Source organism: Cavia porcellus, unplaced genomic scaffold, assembly GCF_034190915.1.
Source record: "Cavia porcellus strain 051 isolate PalLab524CR breed Dunkin Hartley unplaced genomic scaffold, mCavPor4.1 scaffold_19, whole genome shotgun sequence".
Lineage (NCBI taxonomy): Eukaryota > Metazoa > Chordata > Mammalia > Rodentia > Caviidae > Cavia > Cavia porcellus.
Window position 1 is genome coordinate 16,424,153 of NW_026947502.1, and position 14,211 is coordinate 16,438,363.

The following is a 14,211-nucleotide window of genomic DNA, read 5'->3' on the forward strand; positions in this document are numbered from 1 at the left end:
GACAAACTGACAAAAGCTACTGAATCAAAGAAATGAAGCTCTATTAAACAACAAATTTAAATCTAACTGGAATACCAAGTATTAGTGCTGTGAGCCAGGGGTAAAATAAGACAAAGTCATTTTATTTGCAAATGGAAGGGGAGCAAGCCATGGAGAAAAGGCAGAGCAAGACACAGGGAAGGGGAAGTAAACATCATTTTTATCTAAATTCAAAATAAAATAGCAGAGTCATTTCTGGCTTTTTAGAGACTAGTTATTTCATTATAAGAGAGTTTGTATAGTTTGGCTCTAAAATGTCTCTTAAAGGCCCACGCAAAAAGGCTTGGTCCCCAGCCTCTGGCACTACTGAAGGGTGGGCAGGAGGAAGTTAGATCACTAGGCTGTGCTCCTGAAGAGACCTCCAGGATACAGGCACCTGATTCTTCCTCTCTCCTTTGCTTGTCCTCTGCTATGAGGGAGACAGGCCTCATCTTCCACCGGCTTCCAGCATGTCATTCTGTGCCACCAAAGCAACAGGGCCAAGTGACCAGGGCCTGAATCTGTAAGCCGAAAGAAGTCTTCCTTCTTTATAAGTTGAGTATCTCAGATATTTTGTCACAGAAATAAAAAAATGACTCACAAGAGTCAAGTAAAAGTCAATAGGTAAAGATTTAAACTTTTTTATGCAATGATTTTACATCTATTCCTCAATTACTAGTCTTGAACTAAGCAAGCCCCAGATGCTCAGCAAGTCAGGTCTTCTGTTGAAGCATGTGCTTCAAGCACTATCTTAAGGCAGACACAAGTACTATACAAGAAGGCAATCCTGTAGCAATTTCCTGGCATTAAAAATATGAAAAAGTACTGTGATGGATATGAAGCCAGGTTACCATCTTTAACACAGGCAAATGGTATTATCCTAAAGCGTCTACTAAAATGTCAATATTTCCGTATAGTTTTCAAACATCTTAAATTAACTAACTGGTGTAGTTACTACCTATTTACTCATAGCACAAACATGTTAGGAACTCCCCTTTCCTCCATTACAGAGTCTTTATTCAAAATTCCTAAATATGGAATGATGAGTCTTTTCATCATATACCAATAGATTTAGTGTGAATATTCTAAGTGGCATTCTTAATAAAAATCAGAACTGAAAATGAGTTTTGTCTTCTACATGCTCACCTTTAATGTCTTCTAATTTCATCTTTATTCATTGTGAGGAGGAGGCCTCACACTTTTCATGTCATAACATCTATCAAAGCACTCAAATGTGTTCTGCACACTTCTCTGTGAGTTTTACCTATATATGCAGCCTACCATTCTTATGCATTTATCAGCTGTGAAAGTATATGACCTTTCTCATCTTCAACTTCCAGATTCCCAAATGGGAATACTGTTTCCTTGGTCATAGCACATTTGTAGCATCAGGTGACTTAGTAATAAATTTTTGTCTTTGCAATATATTGTTGCTAGTTTGCAATAGCTTTCTTTATGTCATCCATATAATATATCATTGCTAGCATGCAATGGCTTTCTTCATATCATCTATGAACGCTCCTACAGCTATTCTCCCTATTTCCCCCTATTCATACTGTACAGACAGGTCTTTCTTGGTCAGTTTAAGCTGTTTCTCTTCCATGAAATCTTGTCTACAAAGCACACTCAGTCAGTATTCTTAGATCTTTACCACTGGAAAAGCACTTAGTACAACTAGACGTTGATCATTTGTTGTCCATTCATTACTAGTGATAATACTTGCTTCTAATTTCAGTGTAAATTAGGGTTCTTAAAATTGTGATCCCCCTACACAAAAGCGCCTATACCAGAAGTATCCACAGAGCTCTTAAAATACAAAAATTTGAAGCCCGTGCTTGACATACTAAGTCACATTCTAAGCATAGATTCAAGAATATGAATACCAACTACACTCAGCTGTCTCTCCTCCACAGAAAAGCTTGAGAATTAACACTAAAAATATAACTCTTAACATTTTAAGTTCTTTACCTAAGAAACATACCATTTTCCTGTTCCACTATCCAGAAAATCCTTGCCTCCAGCTTCCCTTCCTCCCATAGGCAATTAAGATCATTTCTTCCAGATCGCATAAAGAAACTTCCTCTCCCTGTAAGAATTACTTCAAAACCACCTGAAATTGGCTGGATTGGCACAGTGCCAGTGTAGCTAACACATAATAGTTCCTGCTAGTCTGACCTATGACAGCGCCTCACCTATTCCTGCAAATCCAGTTCACATTTGTAGAGCATACACGCATGTGTTTAGCACCAGGGATGCATGGAAACGATGTCATTAAAATCTCTGATCTTCCTCTATGACTCACACACACATTACTTTTCTAAGATATGTGTAAGTTTCTAAGATTCACCTTAAAATCTTCATTAATTTAATTGTTGCAATTGTGTTAGAAGAGAATTTATTACATTGCCCAACGAATTACTTCTAAGTTAAGACCTTTTGGCAGGAAAATGGGCAGTAGGTGCCAAATTATAGAGTAAGGAAATGAGACTTGGCAGTGGAGATGCAGATAGAATGTTAACAAAAAGAACACCAGCAAAAGCCAGCGGGCCAAACACATCCTCCATATTTTCCCGTATAAATTGGGACAGCAAGGCTAACATAAATTCATTTCTCTTTGTTTAATACCGATTTTCCAAACAAAATGAATGAATACATGTAACACATAAATCTTTTGTTTATATCTTTTAAAACTCATAACCATCTAATTCTGCTACTTTTCAGTGATTTACTTCAATACATTTTTATGTCATACAAATGTAATTATTATGGAAAAACTGATTAAAATCAGGATAGAAACAGGGTGAAAAGTAGCTATGTAGGTATGAGTCAAATAACATATAAAGGCTAAAACACAAATTTGTACTTATATGCTACTTCAGCACTATTTTGTGTATCATTTGTATTTTGTATATTATTAAGGTGCATAAGTAATAGTAAATATTGGGATTCTTATCTGCAAATAATCTGTGGCTAGAATTATGACTAATAAAGTAAAAAATGACTAATAGATTCCTTTTTTGAAAATATAAATAATGAATAAAAATGAAATTGCCAATACATTTATATGTTTTCAGAGTTATAGGAGATCATAGAAAAAAACATAAAAACTACATAGAAGTCTACAATGGCAGTACTAGTGCTATGCATTTTTAAATAATACAATTGTAAAAATGTCTCATCAGTTGAATTAAAATGGATAGTATAATATTTTATTGATATAATAACAGTACACTGCAAAATTTAAATAAGAAAATACACATGAGCCTGCATGTAATGTAGAAGAATTAAAACAATTTTAATAAAATGATGAGAATGTGGTTATTCATATATTCTTTGTTTTTCTTACAACCAAAATATAAATGAAACCAAAGATTAAGCATAAAACTACTACTCAGTAAAAACATCGCTTTCTGTTTACTTCTTTGGGAACAAAAGCATAACAGTACTCTTAACTCCAAAGATTCTCAAGGTTGATACCTAACAATTTCTAGAGAGATTTCTGATATTCAAAATTCTGGGGGCACCACAGCGTCTAGTGAGTAGAAACAAAAATGTTACCCTCACAGTACACAAGGCAGCTTTCCACACAGGGAAATGACCTAATTGTTTAAAAGTAGATGAAATAAGTTTGCTAGAGATGTAAACTTTACTACATTTTTATTAGATAAGCAAGATACAGAAAGTATTGGGAAAGAGGAGCAAGCAGGGACCTTTAGAGAATTATTTGCAGCAAAAAAGCTCAGAAAGCACACTTACTCTCAACCAAAGAAAACAAAAAACAAAACAAAACAAAACAACAACAACAACAAAAACACTCCAAAATCTTGAGATGAAAAAGAGGTCTCAATACTAGAAGAAACGAATGAAAGCAATCTTTTCACAAAGTACCTGTTTAAACCACAAAGCTAAAGTTCTTGAGAACACAGCAGGCACCATTTTATGGCAGTTATTTACCATAAATTATGGATCTTGATGATTATCTGACAGATTTTGCTAAAGCAGTAGAAAAATTATTAGACAAGTTAACAAATGGCACCCATTTACGATGAATGAAAGAAATTATGACAAAAGCAATAGCCTCAGCTTTGTAAAATCTTACATAAATCTTCCTTTATTGCTTAGTTCAAACTGTGCTCAATACATATGAAATGTAAGTTCCTCAGGATGGAGACCACATCTTGTATTTAATATGCACTGAATAAGGCACCTACTTGAAAGAATCATTTGAATAAAATTAGGATGTTTTATAGAGAAGAAGAGGCACTAGAAACGAAGGTTTGCTTTTATTTGACCTTTTCACTCTTTAAAACTTGAGGATAAAGCAAAAGTTACAATCAAACAGAATCCTCATAGAATGAAAATGATAAAAAAAATGAAGCTGTGCTATATTTAAAAGTACAGCATAACCAAATGCTGAGAACTAGGGATGTGAAGGCAGTTACTCGCTACTCGTGTGACCTTGAAAAAGTCACTTAGCCTCCTGGGCCCCAAGGTTTCATGTTTAATAAGTTGATTGTAGCAACTTCAATTATTACAGGAATTTCAACTGAGAGGATGGCATTAATATAGTATAAAGCTGAGGACTCAATAATCAGCTAAAATTATTGTATTTTATTTAGGTAACTGATGATGATGAAGATGATGATCATCATGATGAAGATTACTGAACAATTTACAAGTGGAAGAGGAACAGGAGATAGAGTAGAGGAACAGAAGAAGAAAACGAAGAGAGAGCTTGGCAGCAGTGCGAAGGAGTGCTGAGAAGTGTCATTTGTTTATAAAGAAGCCTGCCTGTGGTCTCTGCGTGTTCACAGATCTTCACCCTCTTCAGGCTTGCTCGGGGACCTCACTTACCTATTCTCCACAACAGCCAGTTGTAATGTCCTCTAACTCAACAGAAAATGTCTCCTGTGTCATAGAAAGCAGGCTGGTCTTCGAACAAGAAATAGCTTCCTGCCCTGCTACTGCTCACCTGAAATGTTTAACTCGTTCCCTGTAAAGGCTGTTTCTCCTCCAAAATTACATATTCCTCCTTTCCACAATTCCCCCTTCTCCATATATTTCCAGATCTAAACTGTTCAAAAATGTAGTCTCCCAGTACTAATCCTCCTCTTGAACTTACATTCAAAAGTTGTATCGTTAGTACACGTGTAATATATGTTCACGTTTTTTGTGCAAGATTGGTACATGTGTATAACATATGTTAATTCTTTTGGTACGCTCTCCTGCTTTCCCCTCCCCAGCTCTACACCTCACTTGTTTCCCTTCCCAGTTGTGAAAGAAATACTTTCCTAGTTCCTTTTTTTTCTATCTTTTATTTTGCTCTCACTACTTATTTGAAGTGATTCCCATAGCATCTGGGCTGCTGGCCATTTCTTCCCCTTTCTAACTCTACGTGCATCAACCTCTAAGATTGTCTGGAAGCCCTCACGATAACTCTGCCTGCTACCAAGATACTTAGAATCTCTTTTGTGGCTTCCTTTTCAATTTTCCACTTAGATTACACTTGCTCACAAGGTCTCCATCCTTAGCTGTCTTTTCCTTTTTTTCTTTTATTCATTTCATTTCTATTTGATCTTTTGACTCTTTAAAACTTGAGAATTCTATATATAGTTCTAAGCACCACTTAGATGCTGACAATGCGCAGGTCCACCCCTCTCTTCATGATCTCCTCCTTGGCTGTGGACCTAGATTTTCCCATTATTAACTGGTTGGTTATCTCCACTGGGTGGTTCCATGTGCATAGAAAAATCAACATTTCCCAAACTGAACTAAGCATCTAAAATGATAGCTTTACCCTCCATGCTGTGTTAATCAATGACAAAATGAGAAAGTCAGGATCCACTCAGTCCTGTCACTTCCACTTCGTAAATACCCTGACCTTGTATGGTCTACTGTAGGCAGTTTGTCTGGTCTGCCTGATCTCTCTGTAGATTTCGACTTATCTCCCAACCTTAGGTTGCCCTTCATTTCAGTACACCTACTACACCACTGAAACATCTTCCAGAAGTGTGAACCTGTGCATTGACATCCTTTCATAAGTCCCTACTGTCTTTGGTAGAAAAAGTTAAAACTCCTGAGTAAGTTATACAATTGGTCTTCAAAGTTTGATCACTAGGATTTGAACTCTAATTCTTTCAGCTCCTCACTCCCACTTCAAGAAACTACTTACAAACTCCCAATGTCATTTTTTTCCAGAGCTGTATCTTCCTGTACACCACTTTTCTCTTCTTGGAACATTTATCCACAAAGCCATAACCTTCTTCGTCACCAATTCAATTTCTTTGTGATGCATTAATAGCTTATCCTGCTATCCTCCATATATGTATGTCCTCTTCAAAGCACTTCTGACGTTACATTGTTGTTTTAAATATTGAATGTGTTGAAATCAAGCACAATGATTCCATGCTCCGTTTCCCCACATACATAGTGTATGACAAAAAGAGACAGATTACAGCTATGAAATGAGATTTTCATTAAATATCTGTGGCATTCCCACACTGGAGGAGATGCTTTGACTTGTCTAGATGTAATCAGCAAACAGGTTAAAAGATGCAATTGCTGTAACATACAAAGCATCTTGAAACACCAAGTACCAAATAAGTGACAAAGGAATGGGTAGGTGAGAGACTCCACACCTACTGGGCTGCTCAGAAATGGTTTTAGGGAAACCACGAGACTTAAGCTAAACAGAAGAATAATAAGAGGTAGGGTGGAATTCAGAATAGTAAGGGCATCTAGATTTTATGTTTCATGAGGTTGGGGAAAGGCTGGTCTCATTCACTGCGATCTAGGAGACCTTACACATCCTGGCTCACAGAGCCTGCTAAGTATCTGTTGACTGGAATTTTAAACTGTGCAGCTGGTGATGCAAGAAACATCTGTTTTTTTAAAAAAAAAAATGGCAGTACTTTTCTCCATTTGCCATTTCGTAAAAAAGGTAATTTGTGTATGTGTTTACTAGAATTCTTTCCTCAAAAGTGAAATATTGCTTCACTCTTTGGTTGGCAAATACGTTGTTTCAAGATAGAGAAGAATCTGCTTTAAATGAAGAGAAAGCTATTTTGGTCCTTAATCCTCAGAGCCAAATTTGAATCTTAAAATGCACTTCTCATCAAAGAATTTTAACAAAAAGATTCCTGCCAATTTAATCAAGGCATCTAAATATATTTCATTCCAAAGACAAACTACTGCTCAAGAGCATTTTCACTGAGTCTCCGCTGAGTGACAGTACCTGGATATCATCACCAACACTTAGATATCATCACTGCTTTCCTAAGGACTCACAACTCTATGCCATTTTCCTCCTGTTTTCCTTAAGGCTCATGTTCTCCTGAAAGTTCTTTATAACTAAAAGAGCTACATTACAAGCCACAAGGGAGACCCAGGTAACTTTAAATCAACCTCTCCCTTCGCTTTTCAAGCATGAGGACACTGAGACTTAGCGGTACATTACCAACCCAAGCACACTAAGGCATCAGTGGGAGCAGACAGTGGATTTCTGAAGTGCTAGCCTGGCCATTAATGTTCACAGAGCACCAAGATGTTTACATATATCACTTTACTAGTACTGGTCACCACTAACATAGGTAAATTAGACTACTGTTCAGCAGCAGCTGAGAAGATGGAGCCCACTCTCCATGTGAATATCACAGCATGACTAAGCATCAGAAGTAAAACTGGCATCCAAGACTCTTGATTCTGTTGGGATCTTTCTGTCATTGCCATTTATAAGGAGCATCACATTGACAGGGACATTTATTCTTTCAGTACAAATTAGTCAAAGATAATTTAAATGGTCTATTTCCTACAATTCTCCAAAGGAAGATGTGCTGTAATAAGCAAAAGTTACAATTATTCAGTCCACCCAGTACAATGAGGGAGAAATGTATACATTAATCAACTTCAAGATTTCCCTTAAATATCCAATCCACCATTTTTAGAAAATAAATCTAACCAAATGATCCTAACACTTTAAGACATGAATACAATGGATAATATACAGGAATATCTTCTTTTATGTAGGTACTAATTATTCTTCTGTTGCTTCAAAACAAATACTATATTGAAAAACAAGCTAACACACCTAGGAAAACTGGCTTTGTGCCAACAACTCATGATCATTCCCATTTCTAGATTAAATAAAAGTTAGTTTTTCAACAAGTTAAACTGTGGTTGGACAAATCCATGAATTAGCATGAGGATAAGAAAGGAAACTGGCTTGGAATTTTTAACACTTGGTTCTAATAATTAATGCTGTAATGCTGTCCCACTTACAAACTGACATTTATTTTTGCACTTTCAACATCCCATGATTTTTCAGCCACAGTAAATAGCTTTAAATAATGACACCTTGCCTTAGCTTGATCTATATTTTGACTAGCAGCTCTTGGCATTTGTATCCACCACAAATACCTCTTCAAAAATGTCACATGCTGGGAAAAATGAACAGACTTCAGAACAACAAAAACTCTAGCCCCAGAAATATTGTTTGATATAATACATCTAAGTTCTTGGATAACCTACTACAGTAAACTCTAGTCACCTCTTGATTGCCTTTCTGAATTCCAACTTTGTCTTAATTTATTTCGAGAAAATACCACTGTGGTGACAGTCTGAATACTTGTAAGTAGTAAAACTTGAAATGAAATTGAGAGAAAAGAAAGAATGTAAATAAAGAAAAACAGAAAGGGAATAAATTCTGATTCTAGTACATGTGAGAAATGAAGAACCACACATGGTTTCAATATAACTTTGCTTTTACCAACACATTTTAAATAGAAGTACTTAGGGCTTTGGAGGCACATACATTAGGACATTTTCTATATTTATGTAGAATTCAAATATAAACTGGTAAAGACCTCTCAAACCCCACAAGAGCAAATGCTTGTTTATCTGGGAAAGTAACTTATTAAAAAGGAACATTATCCACATAGGGGAGTCTCATAACATGTTGTCCTGAATTATCCTATACACAGGTTAAATCATGGTCTATAGTCTATATTTACATCCTATACAATCATAATTTTTCCAGATACTAAGAATACAAGAAGAGTTATATCATTAAACATTAATGAAATATTTGAATTTTCAGAAAATGCTTAAGAATCTTAAGATACCTCCAGATTATCTACTGATCTGAGGGGTACACTGGTTATTTGAGTTTCCTTCTTTTTTGAAGTGTAGGAACATGAAAACTTAAGTGATGGTAACAGCACACCCTAAATCTAGTGCCATGGGCCTCTTAAGTTAATTAATACGTGTCCTAAGTTTTAAGTTTTAATGGATGACTTGGAAGCATTTTCAGAGAAGCTCATATACACTGCCTTCTTTAATTTATCACCCATTTTTTAGGTAGAATAATATCATAACACACTATTCTGAAAAGTGATGTAAGCTATCAGAATTGAAAACAACACTTGACACTGACACTAAGCTGTGATTTAATTTCAGGGACTTTTCCAAATAGAAAACTAACAACAAAAAGAATATTAAAGTCACTGGAGAAACGCTCCAAGTGGGGAATCCAGGACACTTGTCATTGAGATACACGTCTGCAGTGATCCAACATGGGCAGCAGGGGGCGCTCCTGCATGAAGCAAACCCCCCACAAGTGCTTCCCAGATGAGGAACACAGGTTTATTCTACTAGTATTTGCCCTGAGTCTAAGGAGGTAGCTATTAGGAGGGCAGTCATCAATAAACTATGCAGGCTTAGGACACATAATGAATATCACTGCAAAAATAAACAGAGATGACACATGAGACTGAGCTTGCTTTCTGGAATTCGGGGGCAGGTTTAATTATATTGGTAAGCAAAAGGGGTTAAAGGAGTTTTACATCAATGGGGCTGAGGAAGTTTGTCATTAACTACAAAGTGGTGATTTCCAAAAAGCAACAAGTGGACACAGGTATTCCTGGGTCATTTATTTAATCTCCTTAACATTTATTTCAAAGGTTATAATCTCTGTTAAACAAATTTTTTCTTAAATAAAATTGTCTCATATCCCTGACCTAACCTCAAGCCAGAGAAATCACTTGATGAAGTGAATTTTCTAGTCTTAAAGGCAAGGTGCTTCTACAGAGGGTCTCCACCATGTGGCTCCATTTTACACGTGATCACGTGACACATTTTACTCACTCTACACCAAGACACAAGCAACAGAACCAGTTGGATAATTTTGAAGAACAAAAGCCAACTCTGCAACCTGGAATACGAAATTCCAAAGCAGAATTCCCTGCCCTTTCCCCCACTTCATATATATATTTATGCATACTCCACCCCAGCTAGTTGGGTCCCTCCTCCGCTCAGTCCCCAAACTCAGGTCTTTGAGAAACAGCAGAGACCTCTGTAACTCACCATATTGACTTCAGAAACCATATCGATGCTGGCAATGTCAATGTTCATTCCCACAGCCACAGGAGGACCTGCAAGCCAAGATGGTCAGCCATGTGACTTCTCAGAAGTTAGGCACTCTAACAAGAGTTGTCCCCAGGCATGGGACTCCCCAAACTTCTCTCCATTACTAATCCTCAAATGCTTCCCTTCCCTGATCCTTTGGGTGATCACTCTTCTAGGAACTGCTCTATTGAGTATGCCCACACATGTGGTGGTGGCAAGGGAGTCAGGCTCCGTCCACACGTGTGAGAAGTCTCAGCGTGTGAATACATACATACATACACACACACACACACACACCTCTCAGTATCACAAGAATTTTTCCACCCCAAGGGATTTTTATAAGTATTCTCAAAAAAGCCTTCAGCCTCATTCCTTCCCAACCCCCTCCTATGGGAAAGTTTTAACTCTTTGTGTTCCCTAAGAGTCTGAAGAAAAATTAAATAGGCACATTTGCATGTTTAGCAGAGCTGCAAAGATGTGCATTTTCCTCAGCCATCTCCCGCCCATCCCCCCCCCAGTCCTCCTGTCTTTTCACCCCATGCTGAGGCTTGAAGGACAAGACAGTATCCAGACATCAGCCACTTTAAACCATGGCCAGAGCAACTATTCCAAAGTAGGCGGGTACTGGGGGTTAATGCCACCTTTCAACCAATTGCCTGCACATTTTGTCCTCCAAAATATTCACCACGGTCTTCTATGAGACACATTCTCTAGGCACACCACTCACTAAACTTAATGGGTTCGCATCTCAACAAAGACAGTGAAGCAAAGGATTTGCCACAGTAAAGCCAACGAGAGTAATAACCTAATTTGATGGTCTCTGAACAACCTTTAAAGAGTCCAACAGTAACAAGCCAGCTTAAGTTTGGATCAGTTTCTCAGTGTGGAAAAACAGGGAGATATTCAGCACACCACATGCACCCACAACCAGGGAGAGGGAAGAGAGCGCACACAAAGCCCCAGAGAAAGCTGAGCATCAGCCAGAACTGGGCTGTTTCTTATTTGCAAGGCAATCCCATTACCTCCAAAATCTGGTCTCAGACGAATGTCATAGCCTTTCAGTAGTCTATCCACCGTCTCTTTAACCAGCGACATATTACTAGGGTCATTGACACTGAAGAAAGAAATGACAATAAACAGGCATCAATAAGGAAGCGAGCACACAGGGCATCTTCAGCCTCTCTGCTCACAGAGGTATGCAGACAGCTCAAGTGAAAAAGGGAAAAGACACTTACCTTTGTGCGCAGACAGCGGCGATTATTAAGGGAAATGACCAAATCCCAAAGTAACCCCTTTTCCGGACTCTCCACATCCCTTTAGTTTTTCCTGGGGTTGAGGGTTTCGCTGAAGAAACGAGATCCAACTTAGTCTTCCCAGTGCAGTAATTCTACTGTGAGGCGCATGCGCACGGCGTACCAAAACATCAAAGGGGCAGCGGCGGCTGCCGGGGACCAAGTAGATTTCCTTGTTTAAAAAAAGAAAATTAAAGGGGAAAAGGGAAAAGCAGATAGGTATAATATATGCATTTTTAAAGAATATAAAAAGATACACCCACAAGAGCATTCAGAGTAAAATCTGTGTTGTCCTTTCCTTAAGACAAAAACAATTACAGCATCTGCTAAGTTTTGGTAGTTGCAGGAGGCAGTTTTGCACCTCACGAGTTGTGGTTTTTTGGGTGTGTGTGTGTGCGTCCTCCTAAATATGCAAAACCAGATTAAGAATTTTGGGGCGAGCAGGTGTAAGGTGCAGAACATGAGCGCCTGCAAGCCCGCCGATAGTCCAGGCAGGCTGACTGGGCGAGGAGTGTGAACTTTATTTTCTTGGCCAACAGCATCCCCTGCCTGGGGCGACGCGGGGGAGGGAGGATGGGGGTGCGAGGGGCGGGGGCCGGGCGGAAGAGGGGGAAACGAGGACGGCGAGGGGTACAGAGCTGAGCAGCCCGGTGGATTCGGGACAGGGCGCGGGGAATAAGAAAGAAAAGCAGAGTAAAGGAAGAAAGGGATAGAAAAAAGATAAAATGATGCCAGGTCTTTTCTAGGAGTCGAGGAGCAAGTTTTTCTTTACTCACGAGCGATTTCCTCTCTCCTCCTCCTCCTCGCCCTTTGCCCCCTATTCCCAGAGAAGCACACCTCAGGGTCCTGGTTTCTGGCTGTGTGACGTGCCTGACCCGCTAGTCCCGGTTATTTATAGCAGGCGGGGGAGGGGGCGAGGGGAGCAGAAAGGCGAGGCTGCCTCTCCAGGTCCTGCTCCGATTCTGCATTGGAAATTATCTGTGGGCAGGGTGGGGTTGGGCTGAGGGGGCGATGGGACGCGGAGGCGTGAGGGCTGCAGCTGACGGGCGCCCCAGCACAGGTGCGGGCTCCGCGAGGGCGTGGGCAGCGGCCCCCTGCGGTCAGCGCAGGTGGCGGGGGTGGGGCGCGCCCTAGCCCGCCCCGCGACCCCCGGACGCGCGCGCCCCGCGCGCACACCTGCAGGACCGGCCCCGCCGCAGCCCTCTTACCTCGCGGGCCCGCGCCGGCCACCAACTCCAGCCGAGCTCGCCAGGCGCTGGGGTGCCGGGTGCCGGGTCCTGGAGAGCAGGGCGCCCTGCGCTTCGGGCTGTGCCTATGGATGACCAGCCCCAGGCGGTCCTAGAAGGAGGCGCGAGGAAGATGGAGCCCCACGACTGCCCGAGGCCCCCGATCTCCCGGGGTCTCCTGCCACCTGGTCCTGGCTTGCCTTCCAGAGCCCGGGGTTGGGAGACTGGCCCTTTCCCTCCTGTGAGACCCGGCTCACTAGGGCAAACGGGTGGGAAGGCGACAGGCTTGGGATGAGGAAAGGGAAAAGAAAAATTGAGACTCAAATCACAAAAGAAACGTTTCCCTCTCCGCTGAAAGAAGTCTCGGGAGGGGCTGGCGGGAGGCGCCAGAGACCACCGGGACTGGGGCTGACCAAGCCTGACCGAGGGGATTTAACAAAGGGCAAAGGGGACAAGTGTCCCCGTCTCAACACCCCCGCCCCGCCCCGCCCCAGAGAAGCACAGGAAAAGCCTGAGCCAGTCTTCCATGCTGGCCTCCTGCTACTGTCCTTAATCGCTGCCACAGTAACTGAGCTCCTCTATCTTCCCGGGTGATACGTTCATTAATTCTTACAACAGCCCTTGCTTTTAACAATCCGCTCAGTGGCCCAATTTTTTAGGGTCTAGAAACTGGCGTATCCCTATCAAAGCTGGGGAGCTTGCTGAAGGTCACCAGGTGGAGAGAGGGGAAACCAGGACTTCACTCGACAGGCAGCGTTCCTAACCAGAAGCGGGACCACCGCGACTCCGAGAGTCACTGACAGCAGCCAGCTCCACGCTACCGCCCGCCTAGGCTTGGGAACAGAGCAGCGCGCGGACCGCACGGGCTTGGTCCCGCGGTTCTCTGTGAAGAGGAGGGGCCGTGGGTCGGGTCGGCTTGGTGGTTGGCCTGGGGGTCTCTGCAGCACCTGGGGCTGCTCAGGCTCCAGGCACCTCGCGATAACCTCTCACCTCCCACGCCTTGATGGGGGGGGGGAGCACTTGCGAGCAGTTTAGGAAGATGATCCCAAGGGCAGTGTGAGAGCAGGAGGGTTGGAATCTGAAAGCTTCCTAGGACAGAAGATGAGTAGGGAGAGTTGCCTGCTTTGGCTAAGGGAATCTCCCGCTTCTAGAGACAGGTAAACAGCCCCAGAAACACAGTGCACCTCTACAGCGTGGCGCTGTTCCAGGCTTGGCACTTGTAGGAACCTACCCCAATATAAACACGCAGGGCACAGGGGTGTCCCTGTCTATCT

At 41.2% G+C, this 14,211-nt stretch overlaps 1 protein-coding gene across 4 annotated transcripts in view; it reads right to left on the reverse strand.

The window, feature by feature from the left end:
* Window positions 1-13,697, reverse strand: part of Gabrb2 (gamma-aminobutyric acid type A receptor subunit beta2) — a 219,265-nt gene extending 205,568 nt beyond the window's left edge. Inside the window, exons 1-4 of one of the 4 annotated variants that reach the window (XM_003473348.5) lie at window positions 12,920-13,697; window positions 11,655-11,883; window positions 11,442-11,533; window positions 10,378-10,445 (exon numbers count right to left, since the gene is read on the reverse strand). In XM_003473348.5, the coding sequence (XP_003473396.1) occupies window positions 10,378-10,445; window positions 11,442-11,533; window positions 11,655-11,731 (237 nt within the window). In that variant the 5' untranslated portion in view covers window positions 11,732-11,883; window positions 12,920-13,697. Of the gene's footprint in view, window positions 1-10,377; window positions 10,446-11,441; window positions 11,534-11,654; window positions 12,222-12,487; window positions 12,663-12,919 lie in introns of those variants that run through there. The other 3 variants (XM_003473347.5, XM_063230739.1, XM_063230740.1) reach the window with 3 other exon arrangements.
* Between the last annotated feature and the right edge of the window lie 514 nt (window positions 13,698-14,211).